We start from the raw sequence: 15,938 nt of genomic DNA, 5'->3' as shown, positions 1-15,938 counted from the left end.
TTAGGAGTGATCGTGGGGTTGAGACTGTATCTGCTTATATCGAAATACTAAATTGAAAATAAAACTTGAATTGGAAGCTATATGTATGTACTGGAACAAAGATAGGAAACTGGTAATTTATGAATAGCAATCTGATAAAAAAAAAATGTGACCATACTTCACTAATAAGTGTTGTAGTGTTTATATATAACATTCAAAAACTTTGCCAATTATTTTTTTTGGAACAGAAATGGGTCAAAGCAAACACTATTATAACATTTCTTTTTGTTGCATCTTCAATAAGTATGTAAGAAGTTAAATGGTTGGCTTGATGTATGAATCATGTCTCTATATCTAGCTTGATATGTCTTCCTGAAGATTTGTTAACCCAGCATGATGGTCTAGTACAAGGAAGATATTAAATAGACTCATTCCCATGTTAACAACCAGAATATGTGCAGGCTATTTTCCATCCTTTAAAAATCCCAATAATAGATGCAGGCAAATATTTCTGAGTTAACAGTATCTAAATTATACCTTTTATAGGTAAGACCACTTTATTAGATACAGCTCCATTTCAATAGCTTTTCCAAGAAAATAAAGGAATACACAAGATTTGAATGTAAATTTATGAAAGAAATATCATTATAACTGTATAAATTAAGAATAGTTAAGATGCACTGATCTCTTAAATGGCGAATTATCCAATGAAATATACTGGTCACTATCAGTCCTTTCAACCAATCTTCCTCTTTATATCCACTGGCATTCATCTGACATGCAGTCACTGTTCTGTCAACAACATTCATTGTACCGTTACAAGTACACAGATGAAAACATTTAAACTGTTTTGACTTATAAGTGACAAATGATAAAAGCTTTTTAAGCCATTTAAAGACGATATATTTATCCATATTATTCAGCTCTGTCATGATTGTCTTATGTGGTTTTGGCCCGTATTGCAGCTCTCTTTCCTGTGACGGCCTGGAAACCAGATTTGATGCTAGCGACAGAGCATCGAGATCCACATGTTTCACACTGTAGAAAGAAAATTCTAGTATCTTTTTGAAGCAACGTGTCAGGTGACCTACAGGTATGACAGGTAACATACTCTTCTGCAAATAAAAATATAGTATTGTTAAATATAGATCATACTTTTAAATAGGCAAACTTTTTTTAAATACTATGAAAGTACTTTTATTCGTGGGGTATTAATGTTCGTGGTTTTCGTGGATGACTTTATCAACGAATTTAAGTGTCCAACAAAATTAAAACGACCATTGTCCAAATCAAGACATGGAAGGATCCCTATCGGTAGGTTTGAGTACTGATATGAACATATTGAATATAGCGACAAGTCTGAGCATAATTTAATAGCAGTCACAGAACTACAACCGCATGCAGGATTATACCTATTTAATCTTTGAGAACCTAAAATGTACAACTTTTGTTTTTAATTGATGAAAGTCAGATTTGCAGTATTGATATGCTAGTATGATAAAGTGTTCATTTTATATCCTAATAGTTCTCTTTCATATGAAAAATAATAATTTCATGCCGGTCTTGATTTTGATAAGAATTATTTGACAATTACATATACATTTATAGCATTTGTATATGTTACTGTATTCTTTAGGTAACATGTTTATAGCCTAATAAACACATTTGATGGTCTCAAATCTGTTGATCACTTTATCATCGGTTAATTAGTGTTATCACTATGATTTTACACGAGTCAATATTTACTTTGCAATTTCCTTCAATCCAGACTATTTGTAACCTTCGTTTCTAAAGGCTTCAATTTTTCATTTGTTTTTTAGAAAACTTAAATCCACGAATTTAAAAACCCAAGAACATGTAAATATTGCTCAAACCACGAAAATTGATACCCACAAAAATAAAGTACTTTCACAGTATGATAAATAAGCTTTGTCTGTTGATGTAAATATGATTTTAAATGAAACTTTTTTGGAAAAGGTAAAACTCATTTCTATTTTTAACAATATTTCTCCCAATAGAAACAATAACTCTGGATAAACAGAACATGATCAAAGAATGTTGACATCAAAATTGCAAGGGCCTTTGATTTGAAAATTTCAAACATGGTCATTATGTGTAAGAATATACATATATCAGTATGACTAAAGTTGTTGGGCAATTCTTTGTATGCCTGTACTCAAATCAGGAGGTTGTTGTTGGTTTATGTCTGTCATGTTTGTTTATTTCTAAATCGTATTGATATAATTAAGGGCGTTAGTTTTCTTGTTTGAATTGTTTCACATTCTTCATGTCAGGGTCTTTTATAGCTGTTTATACAGTATAGGTTCTTTTTATTGTTAAAGGTTGTATGGTGACCTATAATTACTTATATCCACATCATTTGAACCCTCTGTGAACAATAGTCTCATTGGCATTCAATTCACAACTCCTTATTTATAAGATTAATCTGAAAATGCATTACATTGTATACATTCTATCCCATTCTTTTATTTGATAATTGTGATAATCTATACTTACTAATATATCTTCTAAGGACATTTTCTATCTGTTTCTGGTTATATTTGCCTTTGATAATCAACTGATTATTACCATCAACAGAACCACTGCAAGATAAAATAGTATGTCAATGATGGAAATACTTTAACAGTAGAAAAAGAGACGACAGTTAAATCTTTTGACTGACCATTCACAATGAAGCAATATGTAAATCAATCAGATAGTTTTAACTAGCTGCACATGAAGATTTGAAAGATAATCATTTCTTTTTATGCTATAGTAATATACAATATTGGGAATTGATAATTATCTAAAACCAGAAATTTATTTACCGGTATATTGCATTTGTCTTAAGGCTATTCCAGAAAAAAATGTATTGGGGGGGGGGTTGGAAGGCACGTTGTATTAATAATACATGGGTGATTGGTATCAGAGCAACTTTTCACACTATAATGCACTATAATTCGCAATTACAATTGTCTGGGCGGTGGGTGCTGACAAAAACTGACTTCAAACCCCCCCACTACATTTTTTTCTGGAATAGCCCTTACCAAACTTAAAGTTTTATTGATGTCTAATATATAATCTATGTCAAGGCCTTATCAAGAAAGTTGCTTGAAATCTCCTCTATGGTGTGGTTCTAAGTATTATATATTTCAGAATAGTCATCACATATGGAGCACATGTACATGTCTACAGAAAGCAACCCAACAACTCAAATAATAAAAGACGAAGGGGAATAAAATAATAACATCACTCAACAAAGCCCAAAACAGAAAAATATAGATTGTACTTTAAACTTTTTATAGTTATAACTAGATTGAAAAGCATTTCATGACAAGACATCATTAATAAACACTTCTCACTGGCCTATATTGAAAGTTGTACTATATTACTTGAACATCTTGCCTTTCAAAGACAAAGCAAGCTTGAACACAGATCTTTCCTAACAAATTGTCCTAAATTTTAAGTTGTCAAAATTCCTATTTTTATCAAGAAAGTGATTTTCTAAGAACTGGAAAACAACTTCATGTTAAATACTATCTTACCTTGTTCCCAATTCTGCCAACAGGAAAGCTAACACATGTTTAGGCTGTCGATGTAACCTACAAGATAGACAATAAAATCATAATAATTGTTTTATATACAAATAAAAGGGGAATGAGTCTAAGGGAAACAGAATATGCCCTGCTTGTATATGAAGTTATAAAGGAAAACGACTCAAAACCAGCAACATGCTTGTGAAATTCTACTTGATCTTTTGCTGTGATAAGCCTACAATTTAATAACATTTGGTTGAAGCAAACTAAAGTTAGAGAATGGAAATGAAAAATTTAGCATCTTTTCCATTTGTAAAGGGGCACAACTCTAGAAAGGTGAAAGTGACACAACCCAAATTTGTGAAATTGTCATCAAATATAATCTTCTACGATCTATAAAACATTTATAGCAAGACAAATTTTGATATGTTGTCAAATATATACACTTCAAAAGTTACTGATGATATCGTCCTCAAAAAACTTAAATACCAACCCCCCTGCAAAGTATATTCCTCTTTATCCATGTAATCACAAGAGTGCAAGCACTGAAATGTCTTGCCTTCTTTACTTATCATTGATATAATGTTGATAGACCTAAATATAAAGCTTTATTACAACTCTCATATAAATTCAACATTAACCAAGAAAACAAAACATTGATCAATGAACCATGAAAATGAGGTCAAGGTCAGATGAACCTTGCAAGGGAGACATGTACAGCTAACAATTCTTCAATTCAACAAATATAGGTGACTTATTGCTTATAAATTAAGAAAAATCAGACCAAAACACAAACACTTAACACATAGCAATGGACTGTGAAAATGAGGTCAAGGTCAAATAAAACCTGTGTAACAGATGTATAGATCATAAAATATTTCCATACACCAAATATAGTTGACCTTATTCATAAAGTATTAGAAAAATAGACCAAAACTCAAAAACTTAACTTTGACCACTGAACCATGAAAGTGAGGTCAAGGTCAGATGACACCTGTCAGCTAGACATGTACACCTTACAATCATTCCATAATCCATACACCAAATATAGTGGACCTATTGCATATAGTATAAGAAAAACAGACCAAAACACAAAAACTTAATTATAACCACTGAACCATGAAAATGAGGTCAAGGTCAGATGACTACTGCCAGTTGGACATGTACACCTTACAGTCCTTCCATACACCAAATATAAAAGACCAATTGCTTATAGTATCTGAGATATGGACTTGACCACAAAAACTTAACCTTGGTCACTGATCCATGAAATGTGGTCGAGGTCAAGTGAAAACTGTCTGACGTGCATGAAGACCATGCAAGGTATGCACATACCAAACATGAGGCATCTATATACAAAGTATGAAGCCTCCAAGTCTTCTTTCTCTTTTAAAATATAAGCTTTTAAAAAGTAACACCGCTGCTGCCACCGCCGAATCACTATCCCTATGTCGAGCTTTCTGCAACAAAAGTTGCATGCTCGACAAAAAGAATATTAGATTGACTCCAGATTTATTGAGAAGGACTATGAAACGTATGATAAAGGCAATAATTCATATTCCATTTTACCTTGCACAATTAAGAACAGATAAATCATATGGTTCACAAAACCTAATCTTCTCATGAATGTGCACCTTATGTCAGGTGACATATTGCTTGTTTTACTAAAAGAAGAAAAAATAAACAGCAATTGTATACACTTACAATCTACAAATATCTGCAAAATTTGCAAAAGAAGATTTTCTTGTACCAACTTTTAGCACTTGAGGAGGTCTCATAACAAATTTCTTCTTTTCACCAGTCACCATATCTGGATTTTTCTCTCTAATTATATCAAACACACGAGACAGTAACTGAAAAACATTGAAACACATTTTACTGTACATGTAATTATTCACATATTTTACCTCAAACAATACATTTATGGAAAGTACTGGTACTTGCAATTTGGGAATGAAAAGTATAATTTTCCAAATAAATCTTAAAATGATCTTTTTTTTAAATCAACACATTTGCTAGTGTTTATAGAAAAGTGTAACAAAATAAAACATTTATATAGCTGTCCATCATATTTGTTAACTTTACAATACAGTTTTTTGTTTGTTTGGTACAAACAGAAATCTAACTCAACAATAAAAATTGAGAAAGGAATGGGGAATGTGTCACAATCAAATCATTACAAGAATGCATTTGTCTTGCTTAACATACCAACACACATCATTGAAATTATCAATGAAGTAGTGGTCTAACAGAACTTGAGAGTGCACAGATGATACAACACTAGCAAGCTGCTGACAAAATATGAGATCTTTCTGTTCCAAAGTAGTTGAGAAAAGTTCGGAATTTTTTTATATATCTATTCAACACATTGAATATTAGTCCAGTCAATCTAGCATAAATTTTACTTTAACCCGAAAGTAATTGCAACAGAAGATTTTTAAGTTTTAATCTTTAGCATTATACCCCGAATATACACAGAAAAAAGTCCCATAAAATCTAACTTGGGGAAGACTAAAAAAAATCACCCTTTAAAATTCCTATGGAGATTTGCATTGAAAAGGGAGACAACTTTTGCAAAAAAAAACAGAAATATCAATAAAAATTGATACAAAATTATAACTTCATCAGAGTGTATTGATTCTAGATTTTTTAGTGGTCTTTAAAGTATAACAAACAACTCTAATTTAGCTGTTTTCATATATTTTATCGAGCTATAATCTAGATTTCGTAATTCATTAGTGGACCATTTATTGAATTTTTCAACATGTCAAGGTAGAGAATCTCAAATTTAATAAAAGTAACTAAGCATGTATTCTTCTTTTTGTGGTTTAAAGTTTCTTTAGATAAGTAAGTTGCTGAAAAAATATAATCAAAGAGCTGATAGCTCTGAAGTGGAAGAAGGTGAATAAAAAGTAACTTGAATTACCATAAAAGCAGCCCCACTTACCCAGGCTGCTTTGTTCCGTTATTGTTAAAATGTATTTTTTTCTTCAAACAAGAAAAGGTTATAAGTACATGGATTTCCCATCCGTACAATCATTTTCTATGTTCAGTTGACTATGAAAATTAGGTAAAATCTTTAATTTGGCAGTAAAATTAAGAAGATCATACCAAGAGGAACACATGTGTACTAAGTTTCAAGTTGATTGGATTTCAACTTCATCAAAAACTACCTCGACCATAAACTTTATAACCAGAAGCAGGACGGACGGACAGACTAGAAAACATATTGCCCATAAATGGAGCATAAAAATAGTAAGACTTGTAACATACCCGCCAACTTTTGAAAGTTCCCATATCGGTTTTTACTGCACCACAACAATTTTAAAGGTTACAATTTTAGCGACGAATTTTGCAAGATCTGGTCATTGTCTAGAAAAAGTGTCATATTTGTATGATGAACTTACATGCCTTTTCCTTAAGTCTGTTTGCATGATTCTAGTTACTAGTATATATTAAATCGGTAGAAAATATAAACATGAAGCTAGCAGACCAGGGTTTATTTTCCAGATTAAGAATATTAGATGCTTGTTGAAATTTCCAATTTTGAATAATGCACAAAGATGGACCTTTAACAGGTTGGGAACAACACTCCAAATGAGGGTAACCTAACTGGAAGATCATCACAACCCACTGCAAAAAATGAGCACAAAAAAAAATCATTTATATTCATATTATTTGATGAAACTTTTCCCCAAGAACTATGCATCTATTAAGTACTGAATGGTCAAAACATCATGTGTTTTTATCGACATAAATTTTGTCGTAAATGTAACCAAATGATGTAGAAATTGTGTTTTTTCTTCAAATTTCCATCAAATTGTAATGTTTATAGTTCCCTTATTGCCTCTCTATTTGAATAACATAAAATAATAAGAAGAATCTGTTTCTTGTTTTGTTTTGTTTTTGACAAATGATTGTTCACTGCTTGCAAATGAATCATTATATTTATATATCTTATCTGTATATATTTTTGTTCATGTCTCCATCTCCTTATCATTTGTAAATGTTTAGACAAATAAGAAAGAAATAAGCTCCACATGTATATTTGCAACATCGTAAATTAATTAAAAAAATAACACACTAACATTAGTACTGCATGGATTTTAAGCATTATGAAAGTCATATTTGTAGAAAGCTTAAAAAGACTTAAAAACAGTGTAAAATGTCTTGCTATTTCTTAGCTTACACATTAAAATCTAATATATAAATTTATATACTAACATTTACAAATTTAAATTTCAAGATTTTACTAGGAATTAATCTAACTACTAGACCTTTTATTAGTCTTTTTTTTTTATCTTTATTCAATTCTTCAACATATATATCAGGGACTAAACTTAACTGTTTTTCTCTAGGGGCCAGCTGGGCCCCTAAGATATTTTTTTCAGGGGCCCGCTTAAAATTTTAGGAGCCCACTAATATTTATACTAAAATAAAACAAAACTGAAAATTACTTAGTATATACTTACTAACAGTGTTCCAGCTTAAATCTCAGGGCAGAAGGGTGCTAGTTTTCTGAAAGGGCACTTTAGCGCAATAACCGGGATTGTAAGGATACTTTATATAAATTACCTTGAATATTTCAAGCTATAGGCTCAGCTGGAGAACATTAGTTGTATTTAAACCTTATTCAGAAATTTATATGTTCTTGATGTTGGTTCCAGTCAGATTTTTTTTATCAAATTATCATACCATGAAGCAAAGCAAATCATTTTGATGTTTATGTTAACAAACTTGTACATTTGTTAAGTGCTCCCACGTAAGAAGGATCATTCATACAAGAAGTAAAACAGGAAGAAGTCTTCATATATATATGTTCAAATACAAACTTCTTTGATTCTTCTTTAAATGTATGTTCATGGTATGAAACAAAACAGTCTTTCTTTGGACATTAAATATTATCTCAATCCAAGCCATCCTCTAATAGTGTTGATCAAAATATATTTTTCAATAAGTTTTTAATGAAGATTGGAAATCAAACTAGATTTTGGGATTTTTATTTACAAGATTTTAAATTTCGTTTTTTATTAAATATTTTTGTAAAAAGCGATTCAGGAACAAGTTACCGTCTAACACAGACTTGTAATGACTCACAGGACAATAAGAAAACATCCCTTTCACGATGATTATTGAACAGTAAAATAGAAAACACTGTTCAATAATGAAATTATCGTAGAACTAAGAAAACATGCGGAAAGAAGAAGGTATATATATATGCAACATCGTGACTCCGGATTGAAAACATAGCAATATGAATGGGTTCAGTTATTACAAATAACCTACTGGTTTTCGGAAATACTCATTTCTATATCGCTTTGATAAGACAAACAGGTTTCTTTTTGGGAACAGTCTTTGTTAATATCGCGGGGGAAAGGGTACAAATGGGATTTACTTCAATTTTTTTAGTCGCCAGCTTGGCGACCATGATGACTAAATATATTCGCCAAGCCGAAAATCTGGTCGCCTCGGGCGCCCGGGCGAGCGTTAAGTTTAGTCCCTGTATATACAACAGATATATTACATATTACACACAAATATCACAAGGCAGTGTTTAAAAGTATCAGTCTAGCTGCTCATATTGTATGTTGACTTCTAAACAGTAAGAAACAAATTTATCATATAAACTTCAATGTAATCCTTGAAAGGAGGTCTAGATTGCTTCAATAATTTATAAATTTTAATTTTTTTATTTGTCCAAAATCATTTAAATTCATTTAATCAACATCATTTTATGATTATTTGATTAAAATATTAATCATTTATAGTCTTTTTACAATTTACATTTTTAAAAGCAAAATAACTGAAAACAGGCTAAAACAAAGGGAAGTAACAAAAAAGTATTTCAATATTCCCAATACACATCGTTTTGATAACACAACGGCAGTTAGCCGGAGGTAAACATCGTTGATTACCAGTATGTTTGACACCCAAGCTGTCAAGTGAAGCCATATAATTATACATCTTCTTTGATGTTCAGGTAAAATTTAACACAGGTGTCAATTAAATCCGTGCAGTAGTAAGAAATGATCAAATATGGCGTCTGAAAATTTTCATTCATGAAATATTTCATAAACAGGAGTTTTTTCTCCTAAACGGGAGGACGGGATGAGACCCCTGAAAACGGGAATTTTGTTCTCCCGCCGGGAGGTTCACATGTATGTTACGAAGGGCATCTAATTCACATGACAAAGGAAAACCATGAATAAAGTCAACACTTTATATATCCTTTTTATTTATATAAAAACAAAATCTTCTTGTCTGCAGGATTGCAAATTCGTAACTTCAAGGGCGAACTTGTAAACAGGGCGAGTTGTCCCGATACCAAATTCACGCATGCGTAATACAAATATCTACAGTTAAAACATCCTGTTACAAGTAAACAAATAACGTTCATGTGGATGAGATGAAATCTAATAATTTACATAAATAAAAGGGTCATATTTACGATAGTGATTGTTATACAATCATAATTTACAAATTAAATGATTCAGATGCCTAATCATGTGTAAAAATTGGTGTCAGGTATCTAAGTTGTTTTGAAATTGTAATACACGAAATGAATGCGGCATACGGAGACTCAATGCCAATGGTCAGCCCCTTAAGTCTTCAGAAGACTTGACGTCTTCTTCCACTAATATACAGATATAAACAATACTAAATGTTCACATTATTTTTTCAAAATGGTTACAGAGCTTCAAATTTGCAATTTCTTTAATGAAAAATGCATGAAAAAAAATATAACTACCCATAACACTTCTGTTTTGTGCATTTCATGCACAGATTATATAATTTAGTCATACACAAAATTATAACCCCATCAAAGTATCATACTTAACATAAATTTCAAGAAAAAGAACCAAAAACTGACCAAAAAAGACTTTTTTTACTAGAGTTATCTCCCCTTCCAATGTTAATTTCCATAGGAAATTAAAAATGCTGATTTTTGAGTTTTCCTCAAGTTAGATTTTATAGAACTTTTTTCTGTGTATATAAAGGGCATAATGCTATAGATTAGAAGTAAAACATTTTCTGTTGCAATTAGTTTGAGGTTAAATCTTAGTTTGACTGGACTATATACATGATATAGGAATAAGGTGTCCATCATACAGCAATAAGATGTCTGACCGAACTGTAAAGGGCAAACTCATTACAAAATATCACTCTTAAGATGCTGACCAAATATGAAGTCTTTCTGTTCTAAGTAGTAAATGAGAAAAGTGTGAAGAAGGACACCGAGATAGACTAGGTAAATTCAATATAGACCCCAATGCTAGAGTTGGGGTATAATTTCCCAGAACTACAACTAGAAATATACCTCATCATATGTGTAATCCCTGTCAGAGTCCAACCAAGATTTCCCAGAACTACCTCCTGTTAATCTCTCTTCCTTCTTGGCTTCTTCTGCTTCATCAACTGTTAAATCAAAATGAAAATTGTTGACACAGAGTGAAATTTTGACTGTATGTAATTTTGATAATTTTGATAGTAAAATGAAAGCAAATATTGAAATTGAAATGGCAATACTTTAAAATGTTAACTTTACAAAAATTACCATGACTAAAGGACTTAAACCCAATTATCTCCATGGAAATGAGATTTGCCTTGGTTACATCAGCTGCAAACAAATATCAACATAAGTAAGTGGTTCCCCCTTAAACAGACATAATCAAAATCTTTAACTTATTGTTGACAACATCCCCCTTTCTGCCTTTTCTTTTTCTTGCCAGAGTGCTGTCAGTTTGTTTGACATGCATTTTGATTGTACCTTTGATGTCTTAGCATCTTTTTTAAATATACTTCCAGTCAGAACACGCTGAAAATTAAGTCCAACCATGTGCACCATTCAAAAGTTTTTATCAACAACTGTGCCAGTGAGTATATGGAAATATCTGGATAATATTATTTTGTTATCTATAAGTTCCTAAAATAGTTATTTCTACCTTCATCCATCATTGGTTCCTCTGATTCCAGTGCATCAAAGTCAACCTTCTTCTTCTTTTTCTTTTTCTTTGTTGGAAGAGCTAAATTAAAATCTTCATCTCCTGGGGCTTCATCATCAGCTCCACCATCTTGGTCCTCTGGGGCCTCATTAGATTCTGAAGCTTGTGATTCCTATAAAATACAAGGTTTTTTATGGACAAGTCATAAGAACTAAATAAAATTTTGATGAAACCAATGCTGCAGTTCCAAATAAATTTATAAATAACATCAACATGCTATTCCTACAAATTCTGCCAGGTCTGCTTTGACAAGAATATGTTACATGTACTTAATTTGTTGTCTAGTGTTACTTACAATGCTCCATTTTTTATTTTAATAGCTGTTAAATTTTTCTTAAGGTGGTACCTAACACTTTAACTAAAATTATTTGTGGCTCGTTTAATTTTCTTAAAATTTTGAAAAAGTATTTACTTTGACCCTTTGACAAAAATATAAAAATTTCAAAAAATTTGAACCAACCGTTTAATCAGAAAAATTACACTGGTTATATAGCAGTTTGACAAACACCAATTTTGATCATTGAGAAGCTAAATATTCCCTTATGAACACAACGTCATTAAAACGTTCTGCTGATTTTACAGAGTTATCTCCCTGTACTGTTAGGTACCACTTTAAATCATTTATATGTTGCATTTTTAAAATAATCATGAATTGATTGTTGATTGTTGACTACAGCACTTTGAATGACGGTTGAAACAAGATCTAATCTTTATACTAAATACTTACAGGCAAAGCATCTCCCAGGTCATCAAGTTCAAATGCTTTCTTTTTCTTTTTCTTCTTCTTCATTCCAAGACTAAATTCTAATGACATATCTGAAAATATTCAAACAATTTGTTTTTATACATCACATTGCTGAATCAGAGTGAATCTAAAATAAAATGATAATCTGGGAAATAAACACTTTCTTGTCAATGTATTTAAGAATTGGTAACACAAATGCTCCAGCCTACAGCCTAAATAAATGTACATTTTAGGGAATGTTTATACCATGTATACACAATGGTGAAGTCAAATTAATAGAGTACCAGGGACCAATACAGGGAACATTGTGGTCATTGGTTTACAGTGTGGCTATTATAACTGATTGTGAAATTTGAATTCATTAATTGGAGAAGTCAACCAGATTGACAAATGAGCTGTGTTGGAAAGAAATCGACCTGGTGCATGAATATCAAGAGTCATCTAAATTAGACTTTCTCTTCTCTCTATCCTCAGAAAAAGGTGTCCTATGACCATGATGACTTATACCTTTCTGAGTAGGAAGTCATACTAAATGACTCACTTGACTTAAAGCAGAGTAGTAAGAACCCTTGTTATTATTGCTTTAACAGATGAAATATTCTTTGTATCAACATGATCAATGTAGCTTTGTGTATTCATCTGTTTGTCTTAAGTATATGTTCAGTTTTATTTATCATATGGACATATATAGAATATCAATAATATTTATTGTCTTACGCAGGATGTATTTTATTAACATTTTAAGAACCTTAGTGAGCACGCACACATACCATATGTCCCCACATTGTCACTGGAGAATTAAAATAACTATAAGAAAAAATTGTATAAGAAAACAAATTTGAATAATAATTTCCTGTCAATACACAGGTCTACATAGTATGTCCATATTATCTAAATAGGTTTTCATTAAATTCTGTTGTGTGGTTGGATGGGAGTTGCAATGACAAGAAACAGGACTGACAGGTCAAAAACATTATACCCTCCAAAATTTGTTGCGTGGGGTATAATTAATGACATTTAATATACATGTACATGTAATTTCTGACTGATTTTGTTTGTATTTACATACACCAATGACCATGTTCACTTCACATGTATTTAATAATACACCATGAATGGCCATGTACACTTCACATGTATTTAATAATTATTTCCCCATTATTTATTACCATCGTCTACTTTCTCCCTTTGATTTTCAGATTTGCTTTCCTCTGGTTCCTCTGTGATTTCCGTTGTTTCAGGGGTTGGTGCCCCATCTGTTGCTCCTTCTGGATCCCCCATAGCTGCATCTAAATCAAATGGAACCTTCTTCTTCTTCTTTTTCTTTTTCATCATATTAGGATCAAAGGGTGTCTGTAAAGTTAGATTATATTACTTTATGGAAATAAAGAAAATTACACTCATATTATATACAAAGGAAATGTATGAAAATATTAGTTGACAATCCAGATACATACATGTCATTTTGGTCTCTTGTGGACAGTTGTCTCATTGGCAATCATACCACGTAGATCTTCTTTGTTATATGTAGACATGTCACCCTTTTTATTTAAAATAATATAATATTTTTTCCAGATTAGACCAAATCCTACTCATTTACCTAAATTTCCAAATGACCTGAAATGTGTAAATCTTTCACAATATTCTTTTTAAAGGGATCAATGAATCAAACAACAGGAACATATCTTACTTTACCTGAAAAACTTAATATTGATAAGAAGTTGCATCATCTACACTTAAGTCTCATTTCATGATTAGGTATTTCATCATAAAAATATATAAATCTTATTTTGAATTATGGAACGAAATTAAAACCTGTGTTAGAGATTTTCCTCACTTTTTTTGTACATGTTGTACATTGGTTTACATCTTTGATCAATATTAATTTTCATTGACACTTTAATAAATGTGAATTTTCACAAAATACAAAGTTTCTAGAAACTCACCTTTTCTCTATCATAAACCATAATTTTATTTCTGCAGATCTAGAAAAGCTATGAATTATTGATTTTTTTTCACTACTCCAAACTTATCAAAATATTCTTGAATAGAAGAGGCTTAGAGCTATATCTTTTTTTATATATTTCCTTTGCTATCTAAAAGATAAATGTTTCAATTTATATTGCAGACTTTATTTTATACCAAAACATGTCTGATGCAATAATGATTTGTATAATGTATATTTATAGCCTAGCAGATAAAAGGGAATTTTATCTCTTTATTTTTTTACTTGGTTGGTAGGTTGTTTAATTTATTTTTATAAAGTTTTTATAAATGCAAAAATTCTCAATTCAGAGGGATATAGGATAATTTAAAAAAAAGTTGAAGTACAAGGTACATGTTCCTCACTTAATAAAAAGGGCCTAATAAAAATCCTGTGATCGACACTCTAAACTAAACCCAATCTTGATATCACAGCACTAACATGGGTGTTATCAACACACTGCTTCCAAGTGAAGGTACTTCTTGCAATGCATATACATATATAATTCACAGTCAACATGTTGAGTACACTGATAATTCTTTTTACTTGTCTATTCTAATTTTATTATAAGTTTATATACATGCTATATGTGAAATAATTTATTTGTATGAAAGTGGGGGAAGTCTCTTTGTTTAAATGGTAATAAAATTTATTAGTAAGTGATAAAATTGTCTATATAAATGTGATAAATGATTTAATCTAAAAAGAAGGTACAAAGTACTGTGGACAGTACAATTTCAGAGGGTTGTTTATGGTAACAGTAACAAACTTGTGTTCGTGGTACATTGTAAATGCTGAAAGTGTGTGTCTATTTGGACAAAATTTCAGGGATCTCTCTGCAAATGATGTAGTTTAGTCATAGCCTAGGGATTATCAGCATTTCATGCCAGGTTGTAGTCGAAGTGGGTACCCAAATCAAAACACCAAAAATGATCAGCACGGTTGAACATATATAAATATCAACACAGACATATAAATACATTTAGTATACATGTCTCTGATATAAACGATCGAACCTATCCAGATACAAGATAAGTTATTTCGTGAGATATAGTTTATATGCAGGCCAAATTTGCCAATCTTCTGTAATATATAACAATTTATATTTACAAACGGGCGTTGGAGCGAGAAATAGATGCAAAAATGTGACAATATCATAACCAATATGCTGATCGCGAATAATTTACTACACGTGTGAACTTGGATGGAAGTCGCCATATTTTTCTCATATTCCCGGCTCAAAATATCCTTTCATCATTTATTATTAATCCTCTTACCAACTCGTCGTCCTCCATTCTTGAAATTAAAGATCAACAATAAAGTTGCTGATTTTATCACAGATAAATTAAATAACAGCTCGAGTTTCCTTGATTTTTTCAGTTTTTCATCGTTCAAATTATTGCATCAGTCTGAGAACACTTGAGGTCAAGGACACTGAAAACTTCGGCGTATGGGAGATAATCCGAAAAAAACAAGAGGCCCAGTGTCGTAACAAGTGCTTTGTGGAATCATAAATGATCCCCGGGAAATGATCATAAATCAATGTCACTTTTTTGTTAAGATTATATCAATTTTATTAAACAACTCTGGGCCCCGAGGGTCATAGATATTATACCAAAAAAAATCCATTAAATGACAGAATAAATATCAAATAACAGACACACAAAAAAAAACAATATATCAGAAGTTGA

At 31.2% G+C, this 15,938-nt stretch overlaps 1 protein-coding gene across 1 annotated transcript; it reads right to left on the bottom strand.

Moving 5' to 3' along the window:
• Nucleotides 1-594: 594 nt before the first annotated feature.
• Nucleotides 595-15,708, bottom strand: LOC134721694 (eukaryotic translation initiation factor 2 subunit 2-like). Its single transcript, XM_063584861.1, has 9 exons — nucleotides 15,525-15,708; nucleotides 13,433-13,616; nucleotides 12,246-12,334; nucleotides 11,459-11,630; nucleotides 10,834-10,931; nucleotides 5,220-5,368; nucleotides 3,525-3,581; nucleotides 2,497-2,582; nucleotides 595-1,094 (listed from the first exon to the last, which is right to left on the bottom strand). Exons 1-9 carry the CDS (start codon nucleotides 15,540-15,542, stop codon nucleotides 919-921), a joined length of 1,029 nt encoding a protein of 342 aa, XP_063440931.1. The 5' UTR covers nucleotides 15,543-15,708; the 3' UTR covers nucleotides 595-918.
• Between the last annotated feature and the right edge of the window lie 230 nt (nucleotides 15,709-15,938).

The sequence above is a fragment of the Mytilus trossulus genome, chromosome 6, assembly GCF_036588685.1.
Source record: "Mytilus trossulus isolate FHL-02 chromosome 6, PNRI_Mtr1.1.1.hap1, whole genome shotgun sequence".
In the NCBI taxonomy this organism is placed as follows: Eukaryota; Metazoa; Mollusca; class Bivalvia; order Mytilida; family Mytilidae; genus Mytilus; species Mytilus trossulus.
This window is presented reverse-complemented; position numbering and strand designations above follow the sequence as displayed.

Excerpts from the sequence above, each read along its gene's own strand:
- LOC134721694 (XM_063584861.1), bottom strand. Across the intron at positions 3,582-5,219 it reads TTTGCAGATATTTGTAGATT|GTTACATCGACAGCCTAAAC; the intron begins GTAAGTGTATAC and ends TCTATCTTGTAG. Across the intron at positions 2,583-3,524 it reads TTGGCAGAATTGGGAACAAG|TGGTTCTGTTGATGGTAATA; the intron begins GTAAGATAGTAT and ends TTTATCTTGCAG.